This window comes from Myxine glutinosa, chromosome 4, assembly GCF_964187855.1.
Source record: "Myxine glutinosa chromosome 4, kmMyxGlut1.1, whole genome shotgun sequence".
In the NCBI taxonomy this organism is placed as follows: domain Eukaryota; kingdom Metazoa; phylum Chordata; class Myxini; order Myxiniformes; family Myxinidae; genus Myxine; species Myxine glutinosa.
The window spans coordinates 12,621,443-12,648,622 of NC_136264.1; the positions used below are offsets into that span (position 1 = coordinate 12,621,443).

Genomic DNA, 27,180 nt, shown 5'->3' on the forward strand with positions numbered 1-27,180 from the left:
ACACTGATTGGCCACCGACCGATGACACCAACACCAAAGGCGCGAGGTGCTCGGCCAATCAGTGAGGAGGGCGCGAAAGAATCACAAGAAGCAACGCGCTGATTGGGAGGGAAGCGCCAGTGACGTCAGAGGACGTCTGATAAAAGTGAGCAGGGGACGGACATTTTCTCTCTTCCTTCTTCTCTCTTCTGCCCTTGCCTTGCTCTGCTCCTTTGGAAGCGATTACAATCGGACGTCCTTCGACTCTCTCTCGTTCTCGGATCTCTTGTTCTTGGACCTGCTGCCTGCCCCAAACTTCCGCTGACGATCCTCCTTCCCTGCGTTCACGCGTGGACCTGCCGAACGATCGCGCGGGGACACGAGGCCTGCGGCAGCAGCGTACGGAGGGCCTAGTGGAGCACGAACGAGGGCATCGAGGCCTGGTCGCGCCAACGGCCGAGCAGTTCCGGGGATCGGAGCCGTGTCCGGACTGCACGCTTGGAGCCTGAACGACGAGCCTCAACGGACCTGACGATTCCAGACATCACATCGACAGATAAGACGCATCACACAAACACAACGATTTATTTTATTATCCTTCCCATTTGTCCTGTTGTTTAAGTCTGGTGTGGGGACATCCCAAAGTAGAACATTTATTTACCACGGCACGTTCTTTTCCTGTCCCGATAGTTATTGCGAATAAACCCTTTTATTATTTCCCCTTGTATTCTAAACCCCGTGCTTGTGTGAGTTTAATTAATTGCAGGGTTGAAGACTGCACGCGGACCGTCAGGTAAATTCCCGCTTCTTCTTCTTTTCTTTCTTCCTCCCGCGCTTGCATATAAATCCGCCATTGACCCGAATGCCTCAAGTAAGCTCGATTGCTATCCGTGATTTTCTGGTATTAACCGAGGGGAATCCCGCGACAGTATTGTTTGCAAAATGGGGGCTATCCTACCCTCCCCTCGACCCTATCCCATTAATACCCCTTCCTCCCACATTTTCACCTGCACACATTGTATAGTGAGTGTAGAACATGGGATTTGTTCAGTAGATTCTGTAATTTCTTTGTTCACCAAATGTATAAGAAAAAATATATTTAGAACTGCTTAATTTCGTTTCCAAATAAATGCTGTCTTTGTTTTACCTTTAACTTTTTTATAAACGTAATAAGTCCATTCGTTATAAGTTCACTGTCTGGTGCCCACCCTGCCCCCCCCCCCCTCTCCCCATCTACTACATTAATGATCTACTCAAACTTTTTGGCCTCACAATATCAGCATTGATCTTTTTTGGGCAAATCACATATCTAAGTTGGCCTCCAAAGCCAGTCTTCGGACTGGGCATCTTCTGTTGTGCAAAGTCGTTCCTTTGCAAACCTGACTCTTATCCACGTACAAGGCCTTGATCCGCAGATTGATGGGGTACTGCTCTCCCCTCCGAGCTGGCGGACCTATCTCACACCTTGCTCTGTTTGACGTCATGGAAACCAAGGCCTTCAATATTATTGGGATCTCCCGTGCTGAAGTTGAGTGCATGGGCCCATCATTTTCGCATTACAGACAGGTCGGTGGTCTCTCTCTGTCTACTACTGCATCCTTTCTGCTTTTGCACGCTCTGTCCTTTCCGTGCTCTGTCCCCTTCCCCCTCCACACCAAGTATCTGGAGAGCACACGTGGTCCACCAGAAATCCCGTTCTGGTGAAACTTCCAAAATCCAGAATCACTGTTCACCTCCACTCATTCCTTCCTCTTTTTTTGGTTTCTCTCCCACCTGTGGAACAAACTTCCTCATTCTCTTCAATCTCGTTCTTTCCGCCAGTGCTTCAAAACGGCTGTTCACCGCCATCTTAAGTCATCCCCAATCCACAACCAGGATCATTTCTACCCCCATTAACCCTCTCAAGCCTGCCTCTTTCCAAGTTCCCAGTTCTTACTTCCACTTCTGTGAATGGCAATTTGTGGCTGTATCCATCTTGTTCACACCGTTTGTCCTTCCCTTGCTCTCATTCTTCCTCGCATTCCTTATTTCTGCGGGTCTCCCTTTATTTTGTCCCTCAACCTGTTGTTGGTGTATTTCCCTCCCTCCTCTCCTCTCTTTTTACTGTTCTTTTCGTTCAGTTAGTTACTGATCAAAATAGTAGGTAGGATAAGTCAACCTGATTACCTTGAGGAAAAGGTTACACTTTGACTTTATTGCAGAGGGCTATGGTTGCCCCCACGCAATCTGCGTTCCAACCCATTTCCTCGACCAGTCTCTGTCGTGCGCCATATTTTCGGCTGTCAACAGAGGCATCCCCACATCCTAACGAATGTTGTCCCACCTTCTCTTTTCCAGTCGTCCACTTGGCCTCGGATTGTTGAAGGCAGTCCTGTACGCATCCTGTAGACATATATTTGCTTGGCTTCTGACCACGCGTCCAAATAATTTGACTTGTCTGAACTTGACAACATCTGTTATTGTGGTCTTCACACCCAACATTCGCCGAACCTCTTCATTTCGGGTTTGATTGGTTCTTGTGACCCAAAATATGGACCGCAAGCATTTCATTTCAAACACTTGTAAGACTTTTGGTGTCTTATTTTCTTGGAGTCCATGTCTCGGATCCACACATTTCTATTGGAAGCACCAGTGCCTTCCACAGTTTCATTTTCAATCTTGAGTTTATTCTTCGACTCAAAATTGGCATCCTCGGTCGATCAACGTCCTGTGCCATTAGGGATATGCGACGTAGGATATCGGCTGAGCACATCGGCACCTGTCTTACCAGGAAGCAAGAAATACTTATTGAGCAGATTTTACCTGAGGGGTTAAAACTGTAGAAGCATATCCTGCAAATTGCTAATCTTGCTTATGCCCTCTTCTCCACCACCACCACCCCTCTTATTTCCAGGACCTCGATGGCAGCTCACTGGTTTCTGAAAAAACAAGTGGTGTCTACCTCTGTTCTCGTCGGCCTTGGCATGGGCCGGCTTGTTGCCACTGAAATCACAGGATACCATGGTCATGTGACTGAGTATGGTATACACTGGAACTTCTTTTTTACACTCGCTGTTATTCGAGTGAGTTTATGTCTGCGGATGTTTCAAGACATTTGGTTTTCGTGGCATTACCTTTTTTAAATCTACACTTGATGCACATTTCTACGACCTAATAAGTTTCCTCATCATTGTCTTCCTTCTTCCTCGTTAAACCAGATCTTTGCTGCTCTATTGCGGCTCACTGGTGTCCGACGCTGCTGGTGTCTCGCATTGATCGTTGCCACAGCTTATGAACTGGCTTTGCTTTGTTTTGGCCTCAAATCCTTCATCCTGCATGGGCGGGCAGCAACTGGTGATCGCACAGACTTTATCAGTGCCAACAGAGAAGGTCTCGCTTCTACCTGGGGCTACATGGCGCTGTACCTGGGTGGTGTGGAGCTTGGACGGTGGCTGCGGTGTGCCCAGTGAGTGTATAATTTGGTAAAAGTTCTATTGATCTGGGTTGTGTCGAGGAAAGTCTGCTTTGGGAAGTCAAGGAATTGAAAAATGATCTGCTGTTGGTGTACCAGGATTTTCAAATGTTTATAATTAACACCAGTCCTGAGATTGTGCAAAGAAGTATTTTTAAAGTCAGTTAAATCATCGTTTGGTAATTGGGTACAGGCAATGGTACCAAAAGCTGAACCTGAACGGTACTCGGAAGAGCGCACACCTCCGCCAGGCTGAACAGTTTACGTTTTGAATCCCACTGAGAGGTCGCATCTGCATTCGGACCTGAACCAAAATCGAATCAATTGGTCCTTGTCACACATCCAACCTCTCCACCAAATATCATCCGAATCCGTTGATACCTTTTTGAGATATGTTGCTATTACTGCTACTAGGGCATGCCCGTACGTGGGTGCCCGTTCCTTGCCAAAAAAAAAAAAAAACGCTACCCGTACGCTCTACCCCGCCCGTACGCCCGTACGCCCGTAAACAAAAAAAACAACGCTCTTCGCTTCCGCCCTTCGCTCTGGGAGAAATAATGCGCATAAGAAATCGAGAAATTATTATTTTCTCCGGAAGAAATCGAATTACGAACCGTAATGGCGCACGCGCTCGGCTCGGCTCGCAACAACGCATTCTGTGATTGGCTGCCAGACGCAACAACGCGTTCTGTGATTGGCTGCCGGAAGTGAAGTCTTCACTGTCCGGAAGGTCGCAAATCGCAGTTACGATGAATCGCAAATTAGTTTTATTTAGTTTTAAAACATAGTTTAACGGCAACATAGTTTTCCAACGTGAAATAAATGAATACGCTCTCAAATGTGCCGTCCGAGGCAGAGTCTGTTCGCCACGTTCGGCACACGTGATAGCTCGCTGCTCTCTGATTGGTTGAATCGTTTTTTGGACATAGCTCGGTAACTACTTGTCCGATTAATATGAAACCTTGAAAAGGCACATCCTCGGGTCCCCAGCAATATACCTGGCAAGTTTAAAGTATATCGGACCCGTGGTTGTCGAGAAACAGCGGTCACAGACATACATACATACATACATACATACATACATACATACATACATACATACACACAGAGATTACTGGAATTATAGATAGATATATAGTTTTTGGCCCCATCGCTCAATTGTGAAGAATCACTGAAAAATATCATAGCAATCAGAACCGCAACTTCACTAATATCTAATCAATTTGTCCTTGTCACACATCGAAGCTGTCCACCAAATTTTGTCCGAATCGGTCCAATGCGTTTTGAGCTATCCTGGTCACAGACAAACAAACAGACAGGGGTGAAAACATGACCTCCATCCATCCACCTTTGGTGGCACAGGTAATTAATTGCAACTGATAAAGTAATTATATTTTGCATTTTCATAATTGCAGAATATTGCTGCAAATCTCCATGTATAAGGTGCACTTTTTGCAAAGAAAATGAAGGCAAACGTTGAGGGTGTCCTGCACTGGCACAGAGTTGGGGGTGCACCTTGCGCACTGGCACAGAGTTGGGGGTGCACCTTGCGCACTGGCAAAGAGTTGGGGGTGCACCTTGCGCACTGGCACAGAGTTGGGGGTGCACCTTGCGCACTGGCACAGGGTTGGGGGTGCGCCTTGCGCACTGGCACAGGGTTGGGGGTGCGCCTTGCGCACTGGCACAGGGTTGGGGGTGCGCCTTGCGCACTGGCACAGGGTTGGGGGTGTGCCTTGCGCACTGCCACAGGGTTGGGGGTGCGCCTTGCGCACAGGCACAGGGTTGGGGGTGCACCTTGCGCACTGGCACAGGGTTGGGGGTGCGCCTTGCGCACTGGCACAGCGTTGGGGGTGCGCCTTGCGCACTGGCACAGGGTTGGGGGTGCGCCTTGCGCACTGGCACAGCGTTGGGGGTGCGCCTTGCGCACTGGCACAGGGTTGGGGGTGTGCCTTGCGCACTGGCACAGGGTTGGGGGTGCGCCTTGCGCACTGGCACAGGGTTGGGGGTGCGCCTTGCGCACTGGCACAGGGTTGGGGGTGCGCCTTGCGCACTGGCACAGGGTTGGGGGTGCGCCTTGCGCGCTGGCACAGGGTTGGGGGTGCGCCTTGCGCGCTGGAACAGGGTTGGGGGTGCTCCTTGCGCACTGGCACAGGGTTGGGGGTGTGCCTTGCGCACTGGCACAGGGTTGGGAGTGCACCTTGCGCACTGGCACAGGGTTGGGGGTGCGCCTTGCGCACTGGCACAGGGTTGGGGGTGCGCCTTGCGCACTGGCACAGGGTTGGGGGTGCGCCTTGCGCACTGGCACAGGGTTGGGGGTGCGCCTTGCGCACTGGCACAGGGTTGGGGGTGCGCCTTGCGCACTGGCACAGGGTTGGGGGTGCGCCTTGCGCACTGGCACAGGGTTGGGGGTGCGCCTTGCGCACTGGCACAGGGTTGGGGGTGCGCCTTGCGCACTGGCACAGGGTTGGGGGTGCGCCTTGCGCACTGGCACAGGGTTGGGGGTGCGCCTTGCGCACTGGCACAGGGTTGGGGGTGTGCCTTGCGCACTGGCACAGGGTTGGGGGTGCGCCTTGCACACTGGCACAGGGTTGGGGGTGCGCCTTGCGCACTGGCACAGGGTTGGGGGTGCGCCTTGCGCACTGGCACAGGGTTGGGGGTGCGCCTTGCGCACTGGCACAGGGTTGGGGGTGCGCCTTGCGCACTGGCACAGGGTTGGGGGTTAGCCTTGCGCACTGGCACAGGGTTGGGGGTGCGCCTTGCGCACTGGCACAGGGTTGGGGGTGCGCCTTGCACACTGGCACAGGGTTGGGGGTGCGCCTTGCGCACTGGCACAGGGTTGTGGGTGCGCCTTGCGCACTGGCACAGGGTTGGGGGTGCGCCTTGCGCACTGGCACAGGGTTGGGGGTGCGCCTTGCGCACTGGCACAGGGTTGGGGGTGCGCCTTGCGCACTGCCACAGGGTTGGGGGTGCGCCTTGCACATTGGCACAGGGTTGGGGGTGCGCCTTGCGCACTGGCACAGGGTTGGGGGTGCGCCTTGCGCACTGGCACAGGGTTGGGGGTTAGCCTTGCGCACTGGCACAGGGTTGGGGGTGCGCCTTGCGCACTGGCACAGGGTTGGGGGTGCGCCTTGCGCACTGGCACAGGGTTGGGGGTGCGCCTTGCGCACTGGCACAGGGTTGGGGGTGCGCCTTGCGCACTGGCACAGGGTTGGGGGTGCGCCTTGCGCACTGGCACAGGGTTGGGGGTGCGCATTGCGCACTGGCACAGGGTTGGGGGTGCGCCTTGCGCACTGGCACAGGGTTGGGGGTGCGCCTTGCGCACTGGCACAGGGTTGGGGGTGCGCCTTGCGCACTGGCACAGGGTTGGGGGTGCGCCTTGCGCACTGGCACAGGGTTGGGGGTGCGCCTTGCACACTGGCACAGGGTTGGGGGTGCGCCTTGCGCACTGGCATAGAGTTGGGGGTGCCCATTTTTCCTTGTTTTGTTGGGGGTGCACCTTTTTTCTAAAAAGATATTTTTCAAGATATTTCATAGAGTGCGTATGATCACTGTGTGGAGTGTGTATGATCATTGTGTCGAGTGCGTATGATCATTGTGTAGAGTGTGAATGATCATTGTGTCGAGTGCGAATGATCATTGTGTCGAGTGCGAATGATCATTGTGTCGAGTGCGTATGATCATTGTGTGGAGTGCGTATGATCATTGTGTGGAGTGCGTATGATCATTGTGTGGAGTGCGTATGATCATTGTGTGGAGTGCGCATGATCATTGTCTCGAGTGCGTATGATCATTGTGTCGAGTGCGTATGATCATTGTGTCGAGTGCGTATGATCATTGTGTCGAGTGCGTATGATCATTGTGTGGAGTGTGTATGATCATTGTGTAGAGTGTGCATGATCACTGCATATGATCACTGCATGGAGTGCACATGATCACTGCGTAGAGTGCGTATGATCACTGCGTAGAGTGTGTCTGATCACTGCGTAGAGTGCGTATGATCACTGCGTCGAGTGCGTATGATCACTGCGTCGAGTGCGTATGATCACTGCGTCGAGTGCGTATGATCACTGCGTAGAGTGCGTATGATCACTGCGTAGAGTGCGTATGATCACTGCGTAGAGTACGTATGATCACTGCGTAGAGTGCGTATGATCACTGCGTAGAGTGCGTATGATCACTGCGTAGAGTGCGTATGATCACTGCGTAGAGTGCGTATGATCACTGCGTAGAGTGCGTATGATCACTGCGTAGAGTGCGTATGATCACTGCGTAGATTGCGTATGATCACTGCGTAGAGTGCGTATGATCACTGCGTAGAGTGCGTATGATCACTGCGTCGAGTGCGTATGATCACTGCGTCGAGTGCGTATGATCACTGCGTGGAGTGCACATGATCACTGCGTGGAGTGCGCATGATCACTGTGTGGAGTGTATATGATCATTGTGCGGGTCAATGGATGGCATCAACAGGACATTGATCGAGGTATGCTAAGCACTTTGAGAAGCAAAGAGAAGCTGACATTTTGGGTATTTAACCCTTTGCCCTCATTTTCTCCAATGAAGGTTTAATGCCCGAAGCATCCTTGCTTCCCACGACATTTAGCATACCTCGATGGACGTTTATTTAATTGAATGATCACTCTGCACTCGACGGTATTTTTGGCAAAAAGGTGACTCTCTTTTGTTGTTTTCTGTTAACGATTCATTTGGCAGAGCTGATATAGCCTCATCATGTACACACATCTTACAATGATTTTTTTTGCCATTTCCTGACTTCCTATTTCTGGACAGTAGGGGGAGTCTGACATTGACCGACTGGTTGTGGAGACTACTGGGCCTTTTATTCGCGAATGCAGTGTTTTGGTCTCTGCTGTCCATCTGCCAGGTCCTCGTTGACCCAGTCTCCCGTCGCCTTGCTAATCTTGCATTCCAGCTCTGGACGGTCAGTTACTTTATTTCCTTGTTTTAGGAACTTTTATGCACTTTGGTTGGTTTGTTTATGACAACACAGAAGGAAGTTGTAATGGCTGCCATGGTTTTTCTGTAAGTGATGCTCCAATTCTCCATGTATGTTGTACATTAATAGGGCACTTCTAGCAAAACACATGTTCAGAGCCAGAAATTTGCCGAAGGCAATGGCAAACCACCCAATGTAGTCGCTTGCCCAAGATGCTGCTTTGGCAGACCATGACACTCTTGAAAGTGCATGAGATTAATCCATTTAAGTGCCCCAGCTTCTCGACAAGAGCAGGGAAGCCATTATAACGAGCGTTACGCCTAGGTCCCCCGTCGGTGAAGTGATGTGAGTTGACAAAGTGGAAGACGCAAGGTGGCCATCTTGGATTTTGACGTGGCGACCCAATTTTCAATAGCGTTCTTCCTTATGCCTAGATACACCCACACACCAGATTAGAAGTTAGTAGTTCGTTTATTTTTCAAGATATTTCGCTCACAAGGTTCAGACATATATATATATATATGGTGGCGGCCATCTTGGATTTTGACGTGGCGACCCAATCTTAAATAGCGTTCTTCCTTATACCTAGATACACCCACACACCAGATTAGAAGTTGGTACTTCGCTTATTTTTCAAGATATTCCGCTCACAAGGTTCAGACATACATGGCGTCAGACATACATGGCGGCGGCCATCTTGGATTTTGACGTGGGTTGCACCCACACACCAAATTAGAATTCGGTCCTTCGCTTACGCACGCACGCACGGACGGACACACGGACGGAGGGGAAAACCATAGTCCCCCTTTCGTTCCGTGGTGCGACGGGGGACAAAAATTTGGAGGTTTACCACCATTGACACAGTGTCTATTACACCACCTTATTTAACACGTGACATTCGTACTTCATGCCTGTTGTTTGTGTCCTTTATGACATCTTTAAAAACAATATGTTTCCTCTTTCCAATGATTACCCTCTCCTCTGGCGGCGAAGCATTTGTATGATTGAGTCCGTTTGTATGTCTGTTTGGTCCTGGTGTTGTTGGTGTTGGACCTGGTGTTGGCTTAGCGATTCGGGTGCCGGCTTGGGATCCTAGGATCCTGGGTTCTAATCCCGGTCGATCGGTGAATTAACTCCAGGGGGGTTGACTCAGCCTGTCATCCTTCCGAGGTCGGCAAATTGAGTACCAGTTTACTGGTAATTCCCTGTGTGTCGCAAGAGGCGACTAACAGGGTTGGTGGCAGGAAGGGCATCCGGCCGTAAAACATTGCTTCAAAAAGGGGACCATGGTGCCCAAAAAAGGCCACCCCCTGCCCTGCGGGGAAAAATGGCCTCTAAAGGTTTTTTTGTTTTTTTTGTATGTCTGTTTGTCCATTTGTTTGTCTGTCTATTTGTTTGTTTGTCCATTTGTTTGTCTGTTCGTTTGTTTGTCTGCACGGAATAAATATGATTTTCCCCGCAACCGTTGGTCCGATTGACAGGAAATTTTCACCATAGGTACACCTCCACCTGTAGAATTTTTAATAGGATAGTTAATATGGATAATATAATTTAATAGGATAATAATAATTAATTATGACATCATAGGTCATGTGGTTCGGCCGCCATCTTGGAAAACCCGAAAAACTTTGCACCTCTATATCTTCGAAAGCGCTGAATAGAAAAAAATTGAGACATGGCTCATTGTAAAGAACTCCATGGGAAATAAAATATATTAATGATGACGTCATAGGTGCCTCCATTATGACATAATTCGACAAGTACAAAACTTCATCCGATCAGGATGAAATTTGTTGATCGTCATCTCGGGTTAAAACATACCACACAAGTGCCAAGGCCTAAACATCCTGGGAACCCTCAACACACCTTTCATTGAGGAATGTAGAATGAATTGTAAGTCTTTCGAGCCCGGTTATTGACGTATCCTTGTAAGAACCTCAGCCACTTTATAAAAGGGAGAAAAAGAAGTGGAGGAATGTTAGGGACAATAGGTTGGAAAAGGAAAAGATTGGGTAGAGAGGAGAAGAAGAGGTCGTCATGTTTCCGTCATATCTGTAGGTAAAACATATTGTACTTATGATTCAATTGTGAAATGCAATTCTCAAATTCAGGTGAAATTTCTGTTCTTTCTAGTTGGCCCAAGGTTCGCTGCTTCTCTCGCTCTTCCTGCTGGTGGACGTAACACTGGCGGGTTTGCGAACACTGCTCAGACATTTTCACGTTTCATCAGGAAGACACCGGAAGCCTGCAAATACAGACCAAGGTGCGGCCATTGTGCTTGCTTGATACTATGGGGTTTGGCATGTGGTAGTTCTTGGTGTGAATTGGGACAGCAAGGTTTTGTCATAATGAGCATCGTCGGAAACAATGAATTGAGAAACAGAATGCTTTTGGGAAATACATCGGCACTATTGCACAAAAAAGCCAATTGGACTCGAATAAACCACATTGAAGTGTATTTTAACGACTTCTCTTCCTGGCTGTGGCAGGTGTGTGTGGTGCCGGCGAACCAACAGCAAATAGAAGCGAACATTTTGGGACATGCCTGCTGGATGCTATCAACCGCAACGCGCTGTTGTTTTTCCTACTCGCCAATCTTGGAACGGGCCTGACCAACCTGGTGCTAGACACACTTTCGACATCTTCGGGACATGCCTCGATTGTGCTCTCCGTTTACATTCTGGGCCTGTGCCTCTCCATGCACTTACTGCAGTCTTGCCTCGTGAAATCAGTGGAGCCGGGCAGCAGTCACCAATGATGTGTCGCTCTCGCCCCGAGCTCCCTGACGTAATCCGGACCTTGGACTACAGTACGAGTTCAAACCGAATTTTGCGCTTGCTTTATGGTCCCAAAGATCATTTTGATTATTTTTCTTAACGAAGGAGTTTTTTTTTTTTTTTTTTTTTTTTTTTTTTTTTTTTTTTTGTATACAAGATCGAGGCTCGTGAAAGAGCAAACATTAATCACACAAAAAGACAAACCGACACACAAAACACAAAAAACAAGGGGAGCGGCAGACAAGATGGGGAGAGAGGGGGGAGGACACAAAAGAGAGGGGGAAGAAGGGGAAGGACACAAACACAACATTTGAGAGCAGGGACATCGGGAGGACTTGGGGGGAGGTGGGAGAGGATTAAAACATATGAACACTGCAAGGACTCTGGGGTGAATTACCGGGGGTAGAAAAGATCAAGGTTTTCGATGGGGGAAGATAAGAGATGGTGGTGAACAGCTGTTTTAAAGACCTGGAGGGAGGAGTGGGATTGAAGGGAGTGGGGGAGTTTGTTCCAGAGGCGGGAGAAAAGGGGAATGAAAGAGTGAAGGTGAGCAGAGAGCCTAGACTTTGGCAGTTTAACCATAAGAGGGTTGCAGGCAGATCTTGTGCGACCTGAAGGAATATTGGGGGGACAGAGCACAGAGAGAGCTGGGGGAGCAAGGCCGGAGAGGAGTCGGTAGAAGACAGAAAGACCACCTACCTGCCTGCGGTGAGTGAGTGAAAGGCCCTCAGAGATAGCTTCATCGCGGGAGATTCCAATGATTCTGAAAGCTTTGGATTCAACAGCGTGAAGCCGAGCCAGGTGTGAGGCAGGAGCACCAGCCCAGAGGGGGGAACAGTATTCCATTGAGCTGCGGATGAAAGCCTTGGTTCAGTTCAGTTACCTGAACTACCCTCGGTTATGGGTTACTTTGTAACATTGTTTCCGTTTACTGAGCCTGTGCTTCAAGCTAATGCATCTTGTGTATTTTACACGTTTGAGATTTTGTTTCTTTGTTTTTTCGGGGGAAATTTGAGTTTTGTTCTCCGGCTGCATTGTCACCAAGGAACACGAATACATCCGAACCTTTGAGTCTGCATTACATGGCAGCAATCACACTGCTCCTCAAACCCTAAGGCCTTTCAGCTGGCTGTCCATTTTGCATTCCCCCTGTGGACATTAAAGTATCCCATGGTATATTTCAGGCAAGAGTAAGCTGTTGGGCTAGTACCAATAAAAATAGGCCCCACCATTAATAATCATCTTTTGTTACGACGTCATTGGCAATAGATGTGAAGAAGCATTGGTGGAGATGTAATAATGCGCACACATTCACCGTTTCTGCAAATTGAACAATGTCCCTTTCCTGAAAGCAATTGAATCATCTTGACTATTTTTGACTGATGAAACCTGGTTATCCTAACCTTTATTCTCATGTAAGTAAAGTATTGTTGTGGTCATGCGGTTGTCTTAGTTGTTTTTTTTGTATACAAGATCGAGGCTCGTGTAAGAGCTAACATTAATCACAAAAAGACAAACTGACACATAAAACATATGATAAAGGGGGTGGGAGACAACATGGAGAGCAGGGAGATCTGTGGGAGGGATAGGGCTTGGGGGAAGGAGGCATGGGAAGGGGGGGGGGGGTGGTGGGAGAGGTATAAAACACATGGACACTGCTCGGACTTCCAGGAAAGAAGTCACTATTTCTGAAAAGTGCATCTGGGGTGAAATTAGCGGGGGTAAAAAAAAAAAAAAAAGGTTTTGGATGGGGGAAGATAAGAGATGGTGGTGGACAGCTGTTTTAAAAACCTGGAGGGAGGAGTGGGATTGAAGAGAGAGGGAGTTTGTTCCAGAGGCGGGAGAAAAGTTGCCTGGTTTGATTTTGGCAAATTGGTTCAACGCGACCGTAACAGTTGACTGCTTCGGATCTTCCCCGACAGATCGTGCACCGAATGTCACGGTACCGTACGGATTGGAAATCCAAATGTACCCGGCGCTACGCCAATTAGGTGTCACGTCGTATGCAAATTAGGTCAAGCGTGCCCGACTTGCGACACGATGTTGAATCACCGCAGCCACTCAATCCCTGAATGGGTCTTTCATAATCACCAATGAGGAGCCAGGACAATCAGAATTCACCCCCGAGACCAGGTATATTTAATACGCAAAAGTCACGGGGAGGGGAACACACAAGAAGCAATCACAGTAAATGGCAAGTATGTAATAAATAAATAATCCCTTACCCTCTAACTAATACGTGCCCACGAAACCAACAAACAAGTGGACATCCTTATTTAACGAACTTATGGCCGTCGGACATATGCCATGACAGAAAGACAACAGCAGGGATCACAGGTCCTGCCGGTCCCGGTAGCATTAAACATGGCACACATTTTGTACTGCGGAGGAGGCGGAGAGAGAAGAGAGAGAGAGACGTGGAACATGCCGGGTGGGCCGCCTCGTGCAACCGCCTCTGCCAATGGCAAGGAGATCTCCACTTCCAAAGTCACCCCCACCTTTTATGGCCTCAGGTGCGTGCGTCACCAATGATGCGCCACACCACTACCCCTCACTCACAATTGGCCGTCGCTCAGCCTGGTGGGCAGGACAACTCTGCCATGAGCTCTCACACCTATCTCTCTGATGTAATCTGGGCCTGTGGTGATCATCAACCATTCTCCCACCAAAACTGTTGCATCAAGGTGAAGTGAACGACAAAAAGAAACATAACGAATTCCAAAGGGTAAAATACAGTCATGTGAAAAAGTAAGTACACCCCATGTAAAGTTTTGACTTTTTCAACACATTTCAACATACAGCTATTTGATCTTCATTTCAACAATATTGAGAGATAAACGTGATATAATATAACAAATATCATGAAACATTTACATTTTGTAGTCCATTGTATAATTTAAATAAACATAAATGCAAATTTCGCATGTGGAAAAAGTAAGTACACCCTTGGCTCTAATAGGTGGTATTGCCCCCTTTGGTAGAAACAACCTCAAGTAGGCGTTTCTTATAACTGTCGACCAGTCTCTGACATCGACTGGGAGAAATTTTTGCCCACTCCTCCATGCAGAATTCTTTCAGCTGTGCGATGTTTGAGGGGTTTCTTGCATGCACAGCTCGTTTCAAATCCCCCCACAACATCTCGATGGGATTTAGATCCGGGCTTTGACTTGGCCATTCCAGAACCCTCCATTTCTTTCTTTTCAGCCATTCCTTGGTGGATTTACTGGTATGTTTCGGGTCATTGTCATGTTGCAAGGTCCACCTTCGGTTGAGCTTAAACTTTCCGACAGATGGCCTCACATTATCCTCAAGCACCCTCTGGTACAATGATGAATTCATAGTGATTCTGTGATGGTGAGCTGCCCAGGCCCTGATGCATCAAAGCTTCCCCAAACCACAATATTTCCACCACCATGCTTTACAGTTGGTATCAGGTTCTTGTGGTCAAATGCTGTCTTTGGTTTTCGCCAAACATGTCTTCTGGTACTGTGGCCAAATAACTCTACCTTTGACTCATCTGTCCAGAGCACATTGTTCCAGAAGTGCTGGTCTTTGTCTTGGTGTTCATTGGCAAACTTTAGTCTTGCCCTGAAGTTCTTTCTGGACAGCAAAGGTTTCCTCCTGGCACACCTCCCATGTAGATCAAATTTGTGCAGCCTCTTTCTAATGGTAGACTCGTGCACTTTGACATCAACAGTGGCAAGAACTACCTGTAGGTCCCATGATGACATTCTGGGGTTCTTATAGACTTCTTTCAGCATCTTGCGGTCTGCTCTCGGGCTGAATTTGCTGGGGCGGCCTGGCCTGAACGAGTTGGCAGTTGTTTGGAATCTTCTCCACTTGTAGATGATCTTCCGGACAGTCGAATCATTGATTTCAAATTGTTTGGAGATCTTTTTAAATCCCTTCCCAGACTCGTAGGCATCTATAACCTTCTTTCTGAAGGCCTCATAGAGCTCTTTTGATCTAGGCATGGTGACGCTGCACACTTCAACAACAAAGAGCAAACCAAAGTAAATGTGTGAGGTTTAAATAAGACACGTTCCTCCAAGATCCTCTATAACTATGTTCTAATCATTTGCACCTGAGCTGGTGCACCTGATTCTAATTTTAGGTATTTGAAGTAGTGATAAATGTAGGGGTGTACTTACTTTTTCCACATGCGAAATTTGCATTTATGTTTATTTAAATTATACAATGGACTACAAAATGTAAATGTTTCATGATATTTGTTATATTATATCACCTTTATCTATCAATATTGTTGAAATGAAGATCAAATCGCTGTATGTTGAAATATGTTGAAAAAGTCAAAACTTTACATGGGGTGTACTTACTTTTTCACGTGACTGTAGGTTGAACTGGAACTGCACCCGGTAGAGCACACACCCCCGCCAGGCTGAACAGTTTACGTTTTGTATCCCATTGATAGGCTGGATCTGGATCCATAACTGAACCAAAATGTACTGGGCATGTTCTTGTCACCTACCCAACTCATTCACCTAGTTTTGTCATAACTCGTCCACAAGTTTTTGAAATATCCTGCTCTTAAATCGTTTTGGCCCCATCGATGGTGAAGAATCACTTCGAACATTAAAAATGTTCTCGTATTCGGATCTTCACCAAAATCGAATCGAATCGTCCTTGTCACACACACAACCTGTCTGCCAAATTTCGTCCGAAACCGTCCACAACTTTTTGAGATATCCTGATCACAGACAAACAGATCAGGGTGAAAACATAAGAACAATTTTCTTTTGGTTTCTTTTTTTAGGTTTTTTTTTTTTTTTTTGGCAATTTTTTTTTGGGGGGCAATTTTTGCAAATAAAAATGGGGGGGGGCTTTGGTGGCGGAGGCAAAAATGGGGTGAAACAGTTTGGTAATTTTAGTCATGGACATTGGGAAAGGGAGACCGTGTAACAAGACATAACAGCGACGCATATCTAATATCACAATTAATTACTTTACGATTATACGAGACATTCACTTTTAGGAAATAACTAATGTATTCTAAGGATTATTAACCCAGAGGAGCCATTTCCACAACTGTATTTTGAGGGAGAGACCAAAATGAAGGAAAGTAAAAAAGAGATACAAAATTTCCACAACTACAACAGGAAACGTGACCCGTAAATATACAAATGAACACAAACTGGAAAATGCACAGTTTTGTCATCTAATTATTTACTTATTTATTTTGTTTACATGGTTGATGCTCATGGAAAAGCTGGAGCAGAATAGAAGGGAACAAAATGGAAAGGGGGAAACAAACACCAACAGCAGAGTAGAAGTGAGAGTTAAAGTGAGCTCAAGGTGAGGGGAGGGACACTTAGGGGTGAACAAGCTGAATGAAACAGAGCAAGAAGAGGAAGGGGATCAAGGTGGGCATGAAAGAGAAAAGGAACAAAGCAACCAACAAACAAAAAGAGGCGAGGGAGAGGGGGAAAAACGTCACAATGACCTGGAAACAATCGACCCAAACAGAGAACATAAAATCAGCGGCAGCAAACGCGAATCCGGAACAATAAATCCGGAACAATTTTTCTGAATCTGAATGAATCCGAATGAAGTGGAGAAGCCAGGTCTGAATCCAAATTGATGATCAGAGATCAAGCCATTGGAGAAGAGGAAGGATTTGATATCCAAAGCAATGATGGATTCCATGACTTTGCTGATGATTGTGAGCAGGCTGATTTGTCTGTGGTTGCAAGGATCTGTTTTTGCACCTTTTTGTGTAAAGCGGTGATGTTGACTGATTTCCAAGCAGATGGCAGATGACCTTGAGCAAAAGAGAGGGTGAAAAGAACAGAGAGAGGGAGTGAAAGAGCGACAGAGCAGGATTTTAGGACCCGTGGGCTGATGCCGTCTGGTCCAGTTGCAGAATCAGAGTCGAGGGTTGACAGAAACTTTTCCACCTTGTCAGGAGAGAAGGACACAGAGTCCAGAAGCAGCTGCGTATAACTGGGTATGGTGTGTACAGAGAGGGATGGGTTTGGGACACAAGATTTAGAGGCAAACACAGAGTTGAGGCATTCGGCTTTTTCACGTGCGGTGTCAGCTGTGTAGCCATTTGAGGTAAGGGAGGAGATGGAGGGGGAACAAACACCAGAAACAGATTTGACCAGACACCACCAGGATTTGGAGGAGGGAGACAGGTTTGAGAGTTCAGTCTTGAGAGAAGAGAGATAGTGCTTCAGGGAAACTGCCTCATCACAAGATTCAGTGCACCAGGATGGGAGGAAGGGTACGACAACAATGATGTACCGTTGACTGAGATCCGGGTCGGGAAATTGACAGATTGTGTCAGTCCCAGTGAGTCGCAGAAGTCCTTTGCCGAGGAGCCCTGGCTGGTGAGAGAGGTACCCACCACACCCAGCCAACTGGCATGATGACAATTTAAATTGCCACATATGAGGAAGAGAGAGTTGGGATGAGTAGATAGAAGTTGGTCCATGTTGTCGGACAGGGAGATGTAAATGGAGTCATCAATGTTTGGTGGACCGGACAACACACATATGAACAATAGGTGAGAGCGGAAGGGAAGTCGTAGCCAGAGGTACTCCTGGGGGTGGGGTGGAGAGAGGGCAGTGAAGGGAAAGTGAAGAAGAGAGTTTTTGATAAAGATAGCCACCCCACCACCAGGACGAGGCTCAGGTCTATCATACCAGAGGAGGGAGTAACCAGGAAGATATATTGAGGAATCAGAGACATCTTGAAGGAGGAAAGTTTCTGTCAAGCAAATTAAGTCTGGTTTGTCAGAAGCAACCTGTATGGAGAGATGTCAAGTTTGAGCGAAGGCCCAGGATGTTTGAGGTCCATTCCTTTAAGGAAGTAAGAGGGTAAGAGAGTAAGAGTAAGGAGCATCAGGTATAAGAGAGGAGAGGGTGGGGAGGGTAAGATAAGGGATTTGGGAGAGCTGTTGACAGTGTGTTGGAGATTGCAGAATGGTTAGGAGAGAGGGCATGATGAGGAGGACAAACGACTAGATGGTGATGGGATGAGGAACAGTGAGGAGTAATGTGAGGGGCAGAGGGAAGTAGAAGATTAGAGGAGGTGGATGAATGAGTTGGAAGTGGGAGAGGACAGCTTTGTGGATGTGTGGGGGGGAACTTTGAAAAGGGAGGGGGAGAGAGGGGAAGAGATTAGAGGGAGAAGGGTGAGGGGAGAGTTCTGTGGGTGAGTTAAGAAGCAACTTTGAGGAGGAGGGGTAAGAGGAGATATTTGAAGAGGAGTTTTGGGAGTGTTTTGGAGGTTTTGGGGTGGGGGAGTTTTGAAGGGAAGGTGGAGGGGAAAGGTAGTGATGGAATGGAGGTAGAAAGGAGTAGATGGAGGGGACATTGAGTTGGACGCTGGTATGGGATAGGGTTTGTAGGATAGGGGCAAGTAGAAGGAGGGAAGGGAACAGACACTGAAGAAGTAAAAAAGGAATGATTCATGAAATACAAACATCCCTTGCAAGTTGCGGTTCTTGAAATTTTCAAGTTGGACATACATTTGAAAACGTTCGAGGAAGGTGATATAAAGGGGAGTTAAGAGAATGTAGAAAGGAAGAACTGTATGTGTTGGTATGGGTGAAGGATTTATTTGAAAACAAACTTTTGAAGAGGAAAGAGAAGAGTGAATCATAATAGAATAGAGAATTCAACACAGAACAAAAAGGAAATTGAAACATGCTAAATGGCACTGTGAAGACCGTCAGGGTGATACGTGGAGGTGTATATCAGCAGTTGATAGGTACATTGGGAGCAATTACCTTTTTGTCCTTTTTAAAATTATTATTATTGAGAGTTAGGGAGAAGAAGAGTGAAGCAAAAGCTTGAAGAAAATAATTTGGAGCTGTTTGGTGAATACCCTCATGATCAGAGTGGGAATGCAGAGTGGAAAACGGCAAAAATTGAGGAGAGGCCGGAAGAGGAAGTGGAAGTGGGGGAAGTAGGGTGGTTAGGGGAGGTGAAAGGTTTGGAGGTGATAAGGAATTTTTATTTAGACACCAAACAGGGATTATAATTGGAAGGATTTGAAGGAGAAATAAGAGAACGGGGAGAAAACAAAAGGGCTGAAGATAGCAGGGACAAAAGACAACTGTGGACTCAAACTAGGAAAATGTAGGCCTTGGAACCCGGCACGGAAAGTCCGACGAATATTTACACATTTGCACAAGTTTTAAAACAAAAACCGAATGAGAAGCAAACAGTAAACCCAGAGAGAGCAAAATAAACAGCAAAACTCAACAAAACCACAAAACCACCGGGTTCAACAAAACCACCGGGTTCAACAAAACCACAAAACCACCGGGTTCAACAAAACAACAAAACCACCGGGTTCAACAAAACCACCGGGTTCAACAAAACCACCGGGTTCAACAAAACCACCGGGTTCAACAAAACCACCGCGCCCGACCTCACACCTCTCACCACCAGTTGACCAACCTCTCGCCAATTCTCAAAAGATTCAATTTGTAATCGCAGCACCGACTGCCATTCATCAAAAGAGACGAGGTGTCATCACATTATTTACACCAAGGAAGACTTATAGTGGAACCCCGATACACGAATATGATCAACCTTGTTACCTCCGCCACCAAAGGTGGATGGACGTTATGTTTTTACCCCTTTCTGTTTGTTTGTAAACAAAATATCTCAAAAAGTTGTAAACGGATTCGGACGAAATTTGGCAGAGGTGTAGCGTATATGACAAGGACGAAATGATTAGATTTTGGTGAATATCCGGATCCGGATCCGACTACTAGAATTTTTCAAGTGATTGTTCACCATTGGGAGATAGGACCAAAAACGATACATAGCAGGACATCTCAAAAAGTTATGGACGGATTTGGACGAAACTTGGTGGTCAGGTTGGGTGTGTGACAAGAAAGAATCGATTCAATTTTGGTGAAGACCTCAATATGGATTCGGATATGTCAATTATTTATTTTCTATTCTTCAACATTTAGTGATATGGCCATTGGCCAACCATGTGGAGATAACTCTCCACTAAGTACTGTTCTAGTTACCCTCGCCTGAGCAGAGGGTATTGCATTTGAGTCCGTTTGTCTGTTTGTGTTTGTCTGTATGTTTGTCCACACAGAATAAATATGATTTTCTCTGCAACCGTTGGTCCGATCGACAGGAAATTTTCACCATAGGTGCAACTCCACCTGTACAATGTTTTATTGATAATTATGACGTCATAGGGCACGTGGTTCGGCCGCCATCTTGGAAAACCCGAAAAAATTTGCACCTCTATATCTCAGAAAGTGCTGAATATAAAAAATTGAGACATAGCTCATTGTAAAGAACTCTCCATGGGGAATAAAATATGTTAATGATGATGTCATAGGTGCCTCCATTATGACGTCATAATTCTACAAGTACAAAACTTAATCCGATCAAGATGAAATTTCTTGAGCATCATGTAGCCGCAAATTGGTGGGAAAAAAATAATGATGACGTCATAGGTCACGTGTTTCGGCCGCCATTTTGGAAAAACCGAAAACGTTGCACCTCGATATCTCCGAAAGCGCAGAATAGAAAAAAATTGAGACATGGCTCATTGTGAAGAAGTCTCCATGGGGAATAAAATATGCTAATGATGACGTCATAGTTGCCTCCATTATGACGTCATAATTTGACAAGTACAAAACTTCATCCGATCAAGATGAAATTTCTTGAGCGTTATGTAGGCATAAATTGGTGGAGAAAAAAAAAGAGTGATGACGTCATCGGTCACGTGGTTCGGCCGCCATATTTGTTTTAACACAAAAGCCTTAAAACCCACTGAAAATACCTCCTGGCGAAGGTTTGCAATCTCTGCTCTTTTTCTGGTTGCTAATGTTTTTGTAATCAAGGTATGATCTTGAGTCTCGGTCGCTCGTCGAGCAAAACCTGATGCTAAGGATAATTATTGCCAGTGGGAAAATAGTCAGCAGTTTGGAAGTGCTCCACCAAGGTTAGGCCTGAGAACATTGCCATGTAAACCAGGCTGGCATGACCTTGCTTTGGTTTATAAACTCTCTGTTAACATTGATCCACTTGAACTATCGAGTGTTCCTGCTCATTGCCACCATGATCTTAGCTCTGTTGCTTGTGTTTCTCCCAGGTGAGTGAGACTGGCTATTTGGTGAAAGGTAACCGGGTTTCAGCTTTGTGAGTTGCCGTACGAGATAATTCGATAAATGGCCGTCGTTGGAAGTAAATCGACGGATTTGTGTAACGGTTAGGCTTTTCTTCATCCAAACTACATGCAAATGTCTTTTGTCGTCATCAAAGAGTTAAAGAGAAGCTTTTTGGGTTTTATTTGGGTTTCTTTTGTCCTTTATACATCATATTGTAAGAGTCTCTTTTTACGTCTCGATGGAATGGAACCATGTCGTCAATGAACACACGTACCTGTACCTGATACGCTTGATCAAGACATCAAATCTCAAACAGATGGTCGACTCAATCTACCAGTTGTCGAGGATATTGTGTCTTATTAAATACCACTCTCCACATCTCCCTCCCCACACCACATTTCCTCCTTTCCCCATCCCATTTCCCCCTTCTTGCTCTCTCCATTATTCTCTTTTCCCCTCCATTCCCCATTCTCCCCTCTCTGTTTTGCCTTCTCCCCTCTCTGTTTTGCCTTCTCCCCCTCTCCATTCCCCATTCTCCCCTCTCTGTTTTGCCTTCTCCCCCTCTCCATTCCCCATTATCCCTCTCTGTTTTACCTACTCCCCCTCTCCATTCTCTCTCTCTCTCTCTCTCTCTCTCTCTCTCTCTCTCTCTCTCTCTCTCTCTCTCTCTCTCTCTCTCTCTCTTTCTCTCTTTTCTCTTTTTTTTCTCTTTTCTCTCTCTCTCTCTTTTTTGACTTTTGCCCCCCTGACTCTCTCCCCCACTCTTTCGATTTCTTTTTCTAACGCATCACATCCAGCTCTTTCAGACTTGTGTTTCTTTGGGGACGATGAGGAGGGGGACTTGGAATGTCAGTTAACTGATCTGTTACTGTGTAACTTCATCCCATTTCTTCATGCAGATGTCTCGACTTGTCCTAGACATGGCATTTGTCCCTGTTGTTTTGTTGTTTGTTTGTTGTTTCCTCATATTGGTTTTTTTTCTTCCAATTTTACTTTCCACCCAACTTTAAATCTCTACTCTCACTTGCTTGTAAATAAAGGAAATTGAACCGTCTCTCTCTCTCTCTCTCTCTCTCTCCTCTCTCTCTCTCTCTCTCCCGCGCCCCCTGCTGGCCGTTTGTGGTGGGTGTGGCGTCATGGCGGCTGTGAGCAACTGCTCTGTGGTGTAGTGAGTTCTTTGCGAGTTTTCCTTCTCTCCTGCCCTCCCCTGCCCCCCCCCCCCTCCCTCTCCTTCCTATCCTGTGTACTTTGGCACTTTGTTTTTCATCCGTTCTACACCTTTGTCTTCGAGAGAGAGAGGATTGAGAGCGGGCCCGTTTTGGGTGCGGCCTACTGGCTTCGACGGCGTTTTGTAAGCCATTTTTGTGCTTATAATGCACGTTTATTACTTACTTTAGTTTGATTATTTTGGTTTGTTACCTTCTTGTCCGGTTCGGACAAGTGGGGGTGTTGAATTCGCTGGTATGGCGAATGCACGCTCTCGGTTAGAGGCGTTCGATAGCCTAACGAGGAAGCATGCATTTGTGTGTGTTCCACCAGAAGGAGTCCTCACTGAGGATGTGGTACTCGCAGTGGGGAAAATAATCGGGTGCGAGCATGTCCGAGCTGCCTCACGAATGAATAAAAAAGTTGTTATCTTCCTGTCCGAAGAAAACTTTGTTCATGACGTCGTGAGTGCAGGTTTAGCCACAGAAGGTGGTGTGTTTATGTTAGCGTCCCCCATGGATACTCCAGCGATGAAAATCGTTGTATCAAACGTACCACCTTTTATACCAAACGACAAACTAATGTCAGTCCTTTCTCGTTATGGAACAGCTGTGTCAAGAATGTCCATGATCCCTCTGAAGAGCCGAGACGAGAGGATAAAACACGTAATGAGTTTCCGTCGCCAAGTTTACATGGTACTTCCCGATCGTGGTGATGATACAGGGTTAAATATTTCATTTAAAGTAAAATCCGACGATCGGGAGTATCAAATGTACGCCTCGTCAGCCTCACTAACGTGTTTTCACTGTGGAGCCTTTGGTCACGTTAAACGTTTTTGTCCCAAGGTTTCGTGTTCAAAGTGTGGGGAAAATGGCCACGCATACACCGATTGTAAAAAGGATAATACTCGTGTTTCTATTCAACCGATTGGAGTTAATCCTGTGAGTGTGCCGGTTCCTGCTGTTCCCTCCTGCAGTGAGACGAACAATAGCAGCATCGATGCACATATCCCGAGTCCAAAAAACGATCGCACTTCACTTCCTGTCACGGAAACCGAAGCGACCCCAACTCGCACAACCCTTGTTGCGATTCCCTCATGTAGTGAAGGAATGGAGGAGGACCCTATTGTTGGTTCTAAAAAACGAAGGGCGTCGGTTGATAATTTTTCTACCAGTAATCCTAAAAAGGTGGTATTGGAGAAGGCCAGTGTAGCTGAACACACACCTCAATGTGTTCCTAATGCTTCCATCGGGTTTGAAAAAAGGGATGGTGAATCCGGTGCTGCAATTGAGGATAATATGTCTGAAGGTTCGTGTACAAACTCTGTGGATGCAAATTGCTATAGGGGTGAAATAAGTTGCAACGCTGAACACGTTGATAAACCCTCGAACGAACCATTACGATCATTGACATCAGTCACTGTGAACGAGCAGACAGTGACTGACTCATCCCTCTGCAGTGCTGCTCTACCGATGCAGATTCAAAACAGTGTTACCGAGTCGTTCGTCGATTCGGTAGATTGTGCTCCACAAGAGGATGAAACCGAGGCTTCAACTTCTGACGAGCACAAATATCACCATGGCATCGTGGATTGCACAGTGGAGCTCTCCAGCGAATCCCCAGAGATACTGACAATTCCCATAGTGACCACGGAGGCCGACATCCTCGATCCTGGAGGGACCTTGTCAGACTTGTCGGAATCTGATGAGGATGAGGAGGTGCCTGAGTTGTCTCAGTCTCAGTTGAGTCAGCCAATGATATCTCCTCAACTCGTACTCTCCTTTCTGAATGAAACCTATAGACAGCGAAATGTAGTTATCAGGGATACATTTCCTGATTTAGGTTCATTTATTCAATCAGCAAAGGAAATAACAAGAAAGGGCAAGGATTTTCCACTAACAAGGTCACAATTTCACCGACTCAGGAAATTTATTACAAAAGCCAGTCTTGAGATTTCGCAACACCCAATCAAACCCTTTGATAAGGAATGAAGCAAATTACCTTTGGCACCTTGAACATTAACGGTGGAGGTGCAAACCGAAACCGCCAAGCTCAAGTGCAAAGTTTGTTTCGGCGCAAAAACGTCGATGTACTTTTACTGCAGGAAACGCACATCACCCAAAACGTAGAATATGATTGGTGTCGCGTTTTTGGGGGACAGTGCTTTTTTAGCAACCTGTCTTCCCTTTCGGCAGGTGTTGCGTTCGTACTTCGACCAGGGCTAGTACCTGAGTCAATCCTCTTCCAGGAGATCATTAAAGGCCGATTCAGCTCTCTTGAACTGGAGGTTAATAATTTCCATTTCACATTATTCAATGTGTACGCACCAAGTGAGAGCACAGAACGGAAAGCTTTCTTTGCGTCTGTGATTAATCACCTGCAGACAGTTGATCTAAACCAATGTGGTGTATCGGGGGTGATTTTAACTGTACCTTTGAACCTGTAATGGACAGGAACTCGGCAGAACCTCATCCCGAATCATGTATTGATTTATCCCTTTTCCTTTCTCGGGTGGGTTTGCTAGATGTATGGAGGGTACTTTTCCCCAATGAACCTCAGTTCACCTGGAGCCGCATCACCAGAGGAAGAGTGTCCTTCGCGAGACTCGACCGATGGTATATAAACTCACCCTTTAGAAACGCTATAGTCTCTCCAGATTATTTTCCGTCAATATTTTCAGACCATCATCTAGTAACCATGGGGTTTCTTTTTCCTCAGTCAATAAATAAAAGTGCATACTGGAAATTTAATACTAGTCTTCTAGAAGATGGTCTATTTAAAGAAGCCTTCCAAGTTTTCTGGGCTAATCAAATCCAAAGAAAGGCCTCTTTTTCTTCTGTTAATCTTTGGTGGGACAATACGAAAGCCCAGATTCGGGTGTTTTGTCAACAGTTTAGAGCTAACATTACAAATGTGAAGAATATAACAATGACTTGTTTGGAGGCTGACATTGTACAGCTCGAAGGTAAACTTGCTAAAAATAATAATGCAAGAAACTTCCAGTTATTACTAGAAAAGAAGACTCAGTTGAGAGAGTTAATCCAGGAGAAAGCAGCAGGGTTGTTGCTCAGACTAAGGGTTAAGAACTTAAAGGTTTTAGATACCCCTAGCAAAGCTTTTTTTCGTCTGGACTCTGTCAGTAAAGCACCCAAGAACATCTTTTCGGTAATTAATCCTGGCGGAACTGTCGTTGTTAATCCCAGAGACAGACGGTTATGTGTTCAGGACTTCTTTTCCAAACTGTTTTCAAAACAGGTCGTTTGTGAGGAAACAATGAGACTTTTAACCTCTCACCTATCCTCGTTAACCGAGTCCCAGCGGCTGGATATGGACTCGCCAATTACGCTCGAGGAGTTAAAGCAAGCCCTGGCTGGAATGGACTCGGGAAGAGCCCCTGGAATCGATGGTCTGCCGGCTGAATTTTATGAGGAATTTTGGGAACTATTAGGTCCAGAACTGATGCATGTTCTTGAATCATCACTGACTCATGGAGAATTGCCTTTAAGTATGAGAAGAGCGGTGATGTCCCTTCTTCCAAAGGCTGGTGATCTGCGACAAATGAAGAATTGGAGACCTGTTTCTCTACTATGCACTGATTATAAAATCCTTTCAAAAGTTCTGGCGAATCGAGCTAAAAGGGTAATTGGCGATTTGGTTCACCCTGATCAGAGCTATTGTATTCCAGGTAGATCTATGTATGATAACATATTTTTCATTAGAGATCTCATAGATGGCAACTGTGTGCAGAATGATTTTGGTATAATTTTTCTTGATTTAGAAAAGGCTTTTGATAGCATCGATCATGTCTTTTTAAATCATGTGCTTGAAGCCTGTGGATTTGGAGATAATTTCAGAACTTATATTGCTTTATTGTACAACAATATATTCAGTTTAGTTAAGGTGAACAATGAGCTTTGTTCTCCCATACAGGTTCAAAGGGGGGTAAGGCAAGGTTGCCCCGTCTCCGGCTTACTGTTCACCCTTGTAATGGAATCGCTTCTCGTGTCACTAAGGAATAACGTTTCTGGAATGAGTATATCTCCTGATCATCCTCCAGTTGTTGTATCGGCGTATGCTGATGATGTTGCAATCATTGTTAAAAACAATAACGACATTGCAGCTCTGGCTAAGTGCCTACATTTGTTTGGTTTAGCTTCCTCGTTGAAGTGCAACTGGGAAAAGAGCAAAGCGCTATGGGTTCCCTCTGTCAGGGACAGCGCATCTGGAATGGCGCAAGACCCGCCAATACACCTTCCTGCAAGTTTAAAGTGGGTGGATGGAGGTGTTCGCTATCTTGGAGTGTTCCTTGGATCCCCACAGTACAGCCAGAAAAACTGGGAAGGTGTCGCTGAACGCGTAAAGAAGAGATTGAGTAGATGGAGGAGAGCCCTGCCTCACCTTTCGTATAAGGGCCGAGTTTTGGTAGTCAAGAACCTCGTCGCCTCCTTCCTGTGGCACAGATTCATCTGCCTGCAACCACCAGAAGGCTTGGTGAAGGAAGTGCAAAGACAACTGTTGGAGTTCTTTTGGGGAGGGCATCACTGGTTACGGCCAAACGTTGTATGCCGTCCATTGGCCGAGGGTGGCCAGAGTATGGTCGACATCAGGAGCCGCATAATGGCCTTTCGGCTATGCACTGTGCAAAAACTTTTGGTGAAAGAACAACTACCAAACCATGTTTTGGCCACCCACATTT

At 46.6% G+C, this 27,180-nt stretch overlaps 2 protein-coding genes across 3 annotated transcripts in view; both read left to right on the forward strand.

The window, feature by feature from the left end:
* Nucleotides 1–12,603, forward strand: part of PIGW (phosphatidylinositol glycan anchor biosynthesis class W) — a 35,606-nt gene extending 23,003 nt beyond the window's left edge. The window contains exons 6-11 of the mRNA XM_078775469.1: nucleotides 2,873–3,041; nucleotides 3,177–3,424; nucleotides 8,222–8,372; nucleotides 10,521–10,650; nucleotides 10,877–11,271; nucleotides 12,044–12,603. Of these exons, the coding sequence (XP_078631595.1) occupies nucleotides 2,873–3,041; nucleotides 3,177–3,424; nucleotides 8,222–8,372; nucleotides 10,521–10,650; nucleotides 10,877–11,145 (967 nt within the window). The 3' untranslated portion in view covers nucleotides 11,146–11,271; nucleotides 12,044–12,603. The remainder of the gene's footprint in view (nucleotides 1–2,872; nucleotides 3,042–3,176; nucleotides 3,425–8,221; nucleotides 8,373–10,520; nucleotides 10,651–10,876; nucleotides 11,272–12,043) is intronic.
* An 8,469-nt stretch (nucleotides 12,604–21,072) lies between these two features.
* Nucleotides 21,073–27,180, forward strand: part of ASAH2 (N-acylsphingosine amidohydrolase 2) — a 115,528-nt gene continuing 109,420 nt past the window's right edge. The window contains exon 1 of one of the 2 annotated variants that reach the window (XM_068111899.2): nucleotides 21,073–21,262. In XM_068111899.2, coding sequence (XP_067968000.2) covers nucleotides 21,151–21,262 — 112 coding nt within the window. In that variant the 5' untranslated portion in view covers nucleotides 21,073–21,150. The remainder of the gene's footprint in view (nucleotides 21,263–27,180) is intronic. The other variant, XM_068111900.2, reaches the window with a different exon arrangement.